The following is a 7,466-nucleotide window of genomic DNA, read 5'->3' on the forward strand; positions in this document are numbered from 1 at the left end:
ATAATTTATGTTTTTTGATGGCGAGAAGCCATATTTGATTAATACATTAATTAATGTTGTCTAATTACTATTGTATTTTCGATTAGTAAATTTGATCATTCTATTTGTAATCAATTTTCCTTTAAATATTTTGTTAAAAGTTTATTTATTGTCTGTATTCTGACAGGCAAGAACTGTATTTGTTTAAAATATTGATTTGATTTATGTTCTTCTGTATTTTCGGTTAAAATTGTTTTCAAACTACGTGTAATCAAACTGTCTTCAATTGTACATACTGTAAATATTGCAATTATTGTCTGTATTTGATGGCCAGGAGCCGTATCTGTATGCTTTATTTAATTCTTAATAAAACAGGCTGGGCGCCCATGAAACTTTCCCTTTTCATCCCCTTTCCTATTTCGCTTTACTTTTTCCCCTTTGCCTCTTCCCTTAATTACCTTTCCTCTACTCTTCTTCACACTCGGGCAATACCAATGAGTAGTCCCGAGTCTTCATCCCCTTTATGAAATTAAATTAAATGTTATATAATTTATGGACAGCCTGTATGTTTATAAAACAAAGAATAAATTAAAACATAATTGATTGATTAATTTTATGAGACAGATATTGGGATTAAAATTTATTTAATGTAACAATTTTAATTAAAAAATTAAGAAAGTAAATTTTTAAAAACAGGGTTTCTACCCACCTGGAAAGTCAAGGATTTTCATTAGTGTTTGAAAAAAGTCAGGAAATTTATCAAAAAGTCAAGGAGTTTGTCTCCTTGGCTGCCTGGTTGATTTTGTTTGCTGACAATATGGCTGACCAAGTGCAGCCATCTGCAAGTTGCAAGAAGTAATGTGGTGCAATGCAAACTTATGAGCAAGGTGCAGAATATTTTCAGGATCCAAAATTTCTTCCAAACATATAGAAAATGTCCCCAAAATTATTGCACTCAAAATTAAACCATAATTTATGAATCAATTGATAATCATACATAATTTGGAAGATTCAAATTAATTTATACAAATCATTAAAGAGACCTACTATCCAATTTGCCATGCAGTGTTAAACTTTTGAGTTAACATAAACATATTTTAAATTAAAAGAATGCTTTAAGTATGTATCATCATTATCATAGGATAGCATATGCAATTATAAACTTGTTGTAATACATTGTTTAATAGAAATAAAATTGAAGTCAATGCCATGAATTATTATTTTTATGTTTAGCCCAGTTAGTAATTAATGGACTTTTTGACATCAAAAATGCAACATTTATCTGTTATCTATTTATTTATTTTTAAATAAATTATCTATTTATCTCTAATAATGACTGATAGCCTTATTTATTTATGATAATGACTGAAATTTTTGTAAGACTCAAAAACTTCAGTTAAGAACAAACTTCAAGTAATGAACACTAACAAATACTTTAAAAAAGAAAATTTCAGATTTGGCAAGAAAATTTTCATATTACTGAAATTATTTTCCTACCATGGCCATTTTGTCTAACTTCTAAAACACTCCTTTATACTATTTAAGTCACTAAAAAGTTAATAGGAAAAATTATACGTTTACAGTTTAAATAATTTCTTTAAAACATTGTATTTTTTTAAATTACTTGGAATTTTAAAACAACACAAGCTGGATATGGGCCCTGGTTTTTAATACTGGCTTTTTTGTGCCTAGCCCATCAATGGCTGAGTAGATGATTAGTTGATTACAGATTTACATCTCACCAATGGGTTAGTCAAATGTAGTTTTCTGGGTTTTCTTTATGTATCTAACACACAAATAGGGTCAGTTTCCTATAGAAAATTCTCCTAGGAGGTTTCTTGGCAGATTATCTAAGTGTTGCACTGCCTTCCCCCATCAATTGATTCATCCTGAGATGCTTAATTGCTTTCCTTATCTGATATCATTGAAAGCATCGTCTGAAAACAGAAAATTTTTGCATAGTACTGAACAGTTCAAATTTTTATATCTAGGTAATTGAAATAATTTGGATAGCAGATTTCTCAACCTTGTGTGGTCCACAGAGTTCTGTGGGTCTGTGTTGACATGAATCCTTGAGTTTATAGAAGAAAAAAAAGCATATATTACACAAATTAAGAAAAATGTTTCTTGTAATATAGTGGATGATTGGTTAATGAACAGTTTGGACTGCAAACAAATCAAACAATGAACACCTTCACGAAAGATTTTTATGTTTGGACAACAAGCACATGTTCAGATAATGAACACCTCACAGAACAAACACAAGAAGTGACACTGCATTTAACATTTGTAAAACTATATTTTAATGGCATCTATATGGAATGAGACTTTCACAATTGTATACATAACCTTTTTTGTACTAGTTAATTTCTGTTCTCTGAATTTTTGTAAGTGCTTTTCTGAACTTTTTATTTAAGAAAACTGATAATATTATTGGGCCTAAAATGAGTGGTGTCAAGTGTGTTCACTATAGAAACTAAGCAAGAGATAATAGCCAAGGTAGAGAGTGGGAAGATGTCTGATGTTGCCAGGCAGTATGGCTTGAACGGGTCTACAGTAGGCACAATCTTAGCTATGAAAGATATAATCAGAAAGACTCAAGCAGATAAAGGAGTAATGAAAATCACATCTGAGAAACAAAGATATGCCATCCATGAAAAATGGAGAGATTGATTTTAATTTATTATTACATGTAAATTTATGTAGTAAGAAAGTATATATATTATTTATTTATTTTTTGGGGTCTCCAGAACGAATTAATCAAATTACCATAAAAATCTATGGTAAATCAATAATCGGTTAATGAACAATTCGGGTAACAAACATGGTCTTGGAATGGATTAAGTTATTTAACCAATCACCCACTGTATTTATCTTTATTAAAACACACACTAAAGTTTAAATTAAAAGCATATAAAATTATTTAGATTAAATGAAAATGTTAATAAGTTTCGTAAACTGAGTTAAGTATAAATCTAAATAGTTCTAGCCTAATTCAGCAACAATTTTTTGTTTAGCAAATATTTTTGCTTATCTGAGTAGCTATCCTCAGGGTCAAACATTTATATAATATATTCATTCCTTTTACGTCTAAATCTTTACTCTTTTAAATTTCTATGTATATGCTGTCTACTAAGACCTTGTTTACTAATAGGACTTATTATACTGGTGTAGTTTCTGATTAGCAAATAGAGGAGATCTTAGTCAAAAGTCAAAACAAAATATCTTTATTTTTACCTGGTAAAAATATTTTGTTTTGACTTTTGACTAAGATCTATATTTGCTAATCAGAACTTTTAGTTTACTGAGTGCTATGTTAGACTTGTATGATTTGCCGAATATAGATCACATGCCCTTGATGAAACTGATTGGCTGTGTGACATTTTTCAGTTCTTATTTTTTATAGATTAAACAAAAGATGACAGCTAAATGCTGGATAATATATCCAGCATTGTTGAATAGTTGAGCATTCTTTTAATCAATAGAAGTAATATTTTCACGAAAACAAAAATAGAAAACAAATAGAAAACAAATGAGTCTTATACAACTCAGCCGTATTATTGAATAAAAAGAAAGCAAATTTTTGCAATTTATATTTTATAAGAGCCTCCTTCAAAATAAATTATAGTCCATCCAAATTTTGGGCAGTTTTACATACCAGCACCTCCAGTTGCATTTTTTCAAAGTAATTGATGCCGTTGGTTTGCCCATCCTTCAAAAGAAAGTTATACCTACTCAATAGCATAAACTCCAGCAAAAATTCCTTTACTTATGTGAACATTTTCTTCCATATTTCATTGGATATCATCAGGCTGTAGAATTGGAAAATGGAGTTGTGATGTTTGAAAATTTGAATGCAATGTATTATTGTTTGTTGATTTGTGGAGATGTTTCTGATTTGGACAGTCTCTGATTGGAGGAGACAATCCCCATATGAACCTGTGATTTATGGGTGATGAAGGAAAAATTTCCATGGGTTGGAAAATGTGTCATCATCTTTAAAGTTGATTGTCTTCGTATTTAATGCTGCCTTATATATTTCAAGCAATTTAAGGTAGCAGAGTTGCCCCTGTCAGATGTTCACCATGGGTTTATACAGGAAATGTCTCCTCCATTCAGTGACTGCCCAGATTGGAAACATCTCCACCAGTCAGCAAATGACAACACATTGCATTTGCATGTGTTGTCATTTGCTGACTGGTGACAGTTATGTCTAGTAAAGAAAGGTATTTTTTATTGTGACATAATTCCTTTTTTATGTGAATTTTTTTTGCGGTAGTTTTTGGCGATATCCGCAAAATTCTTTTGCGGATATTGCCAAAAACTACCGCAAAAAAAAAATATCCATCCTTCACCACTGCCACGCGATTGCCCTTGATGGATATATCTGTCGGTCACTGCTGAGTGGTTAAATATCTTTAGTTTTATCCTATAACATTTCAAGTCAAATTTTGTAATAATGAAAAATTCTAATTTTTTAATATTAAATTTTAATGTTGAATATTCCAAGCATTTGTGACCAAAGGGTTGGCACCAGATCAATGATGCTTATGTCAGGATTGGTGATGGAGATTTCAATGCCCTTTTTTTGTAGTGTTAAGTTTTTTTGACCAATAGGTGAATTTTGGATGAAAGTTCCTGGTGACACATACATTCAGAAGATGTGTCACCTTGGAAAAGGAAGTAGATCTGGGGAAAGATGCAATCACATCCTTCCAGTTTTTTGTGTTGGGAAAATTTTCTTTATAGAATATGTGAGATTTAAGTGTTATTCTTAACAAATTTGATAGATATATTTGGTTGCAGTTAAATAAAATTTTCATCTCATCCGGTCTCTCACACATTGATTTAATAATAATTAATTTAATAATGATATCTAGAATCTTTATTATTAGTAAGGAAGAGAAATGCAAACATGAAAGCAAGAATAAAAGCAATTTAGTTATTGTATGAATGGTTTTTAAATTTATTTGATTAATGGAACAGCCATTTTTTAGAATTTAATTGTATTATTACAGTTGATGCTCTTGTTTAAAAAAATTACTGCCAGTATGCAGATATGATGACTGAAGACACCATATTATTTTTATAGAGCAACTGTCACTATGAATGGCTACTGATACTTTATGCTGTCTGATAGTATGCTCTACTGGCACATTCTGGCTAAAAATTAGCCCTAATTAGAATTATTAAACATTTTGATATTCAAGAATTACATTTTTAAATATCAAAATTAAATTTGAACATCAAAAATTAATCAATTTAATGAATATTTTATTTTCAGGCACAATCTCCAGGCTTTCCTGAATTGGAGGAATTAAGTGTTGCTGTAGAAAGTGGAGGAGGTTTAGGTGATAATGATCTTGATAGGTATGCTTTTATATATTTTGATAAAAATGTTTTGATTTAAAATAGTAGAAAATTAATTGCTTTTATTAAGCAAATTTGATTAAATAATGGTTAGATTATTAAAGACATCTCATAAACTTCAATTATTGGATGTACGAGGTTGTCGTAACGTTTCTGTTTCCGGATTGGTACGCTTGCCTGCATGGGACATTAAACATCTCTATTTATCTCAGTGTTCTGTAGCTCGAAGACCAGATTTAGAGTTAGTTCTTCAAAAGGTAAATATTAAGAATAACTTTTTAATGTTTATTGATTAGAGAGAGAGAGCGAGGGCTTTCATAAAACATTGCTTTCTTAATTTAAGTGGGGTCATAGTTTGGAAAATGTAGACCTCTCTTGGGCAGTTAATGAAGAAGCAATTAATCAAGGAATAATGGCATTGGCAACTTCAGAAAAAGGATGTCCCCTAAAAAGTCTTGATCTTTGTGGTTCTGCAGTATCTTATGATAGTATAAAGTAAGGTTATATTATAAATATTTTTAGATAATAAATTCCAATTATACTGCAAAATCATCTAAAAATATGCTAAATTTCAAAATATATTATTTTCAGATTATTACTTTCAAAATGTTTACATCTACAAACTTTAAATCTCCAATCTTGCCGTAGCCTTCCACGAGGCATAAAACGACTTTACATAAAAGATGATTTGAATCACTTGCGCGAGCTGATTGATGACGGTCGTTTTGACGAGTCGCCATCTTCAGTAGAATTTTAGAGTATTTTTCATTTCTACAAAATAATGACTGAATCAGTCAAATACTATATATGAGAAATCTCAGTGCCTGACTGGTAAATTTCCAGTTGTTTATCATGAAATTTTATGTAACTGTAGTAGTATTCGTGGGGGAAAAAGTTAATGTTAATTTGAAAAATTTTATCTTTTATTAAGATATTAATGTTCACATCTGTTTATAATATAAGCCTTTAAAATAAATGTAACTTGGATGTGTGCAATTTTATCATAGGCGCTGCTTATTGGTTATAAGTTTTAAATTTCTTTATATTGTAAAGTTGATATTGATATAAATGTTTGCCAAATGATCTGTTCTAAATTGTTATGTTAAAAAAATAAAAACCATTATTGTCTTCTTCTTTCTATAAATATTATAGTCATTAATTTTATATTTCAAGATTAAATTTTCTTTTAAATTATAAAAATTTTTGAAAGTTTATGCACTATTTAAAATATGTAATTTTAATGTGTAGAAATTATTTTTAAGAATTCTTAAGGAATATGAGTGTTTGCACCTATTTGGTAGGCATTAATTAAAATGCTGTAAAAATTTTTATCTGACAATATTTATTTCTCAAAAGTAAATATTGAGAACGAGCTGGAAATTATATATATTAAATATACATCTTGTATTTCTGTAACGCAATCATTATTCTGTGATAAAATGTAAGAATGATAGTACCTGAATGTAGTTTTGGTATCACAATTATATTATACTCCAGCTCTGTCTCAAAATTGTAGCAAATGTTAATTCAATTTTTTGTATTTATACCATATTTACTCCAATCTAAAATAAATCAAAATTGAATGAAATCCATAGACAATTTAGGTAAAAACTATAATTTTTGAATTAAATGACTTGAAAATGAGATAGTAAGATTATTGTATTTCTTTCTCATACTTTGAAAGACAAACATAATCATTTTGTAAAATGTAAATTTTACTGAATACTTATTATGCATTTAGTAGATAGAATACCAAATTTCAAATTTGTTTGATTCTAAATCAGAGAAAATTTGGGGGAAAAATAAAATATGTACATACATAAACTAATAATTAATAGAATAAAATATTAGTTGTTTGAAATTTTAAAATAACCATTGTAAAATAATTAAAGTACAGGTATACCTCGCCTTACGTCGGTAATTGGTTCCAGGAGAACGACTTAAGTCGAAAAACGACGTAAGTCGAATTTACTTGTCTCCAAATCCACCTTTTCACTAGGCTAAACCGTAAATTACCATTCCCGGTTCTGTATTTTATTTATTAATGCATTTTTAATAATATATGGTTAATAAAAATCTACTTTAAGCTTACAAACAAATAAATTTTAGTTTTTAAT

General features: G+C 29.1%; 1 protein-coding gene across 1 annotated transcript in view; it reads left to right on the forward strand.

Annotated features, from left to right (window-relative positions):
- Window positions 1–7,225, forward strand: part of LOC111629144 — a 35,680-nt gene extending 28,455 nt beyond the window's left edge. Inside the window, exons 12-15 of the mRNA XM_023373012.1 lie at window positions 5,264–5,349; window positions 5,444–5,606; window positions 5,693–5,844; window positions 5,941–7,225. Coding sequence (XP_023228780.1) covers window positions 5,264–5,349; window positions 5,444–5,606; window positions 5,693–5,844; window positions 5,941–6,106 — 567 coding nt within the window. The 3' untranslated portion in view covers window positions 6,107–7,225. The remainder of the gene's footprint in view (window positions 1–5,263; window positions 5,350–5,443; window positions 5,607–5,692; window positions 5,845–5,940) is intronic.
- Window positions 7,226–7,466: the final 241 nt, after the last annotated feature.

Source organism: Centruroides sculpturatus, unplaced genomic scaffold (assembly GCF_000671375.1).
Source record: "Centruroides sculpturatus isolate CEXI.00-Female unplaced genomic scaffold, Cexi_2.0 scaffold555, whole genome shotgun sequence".
NCBI classification, from domain to species: domain Eukaryota; kingdom Metazoa; phylum Arthropoda; class Arachnida; order Scorpiones; family Buthidae; genus Centruroides; species Centruroides sculpturatus.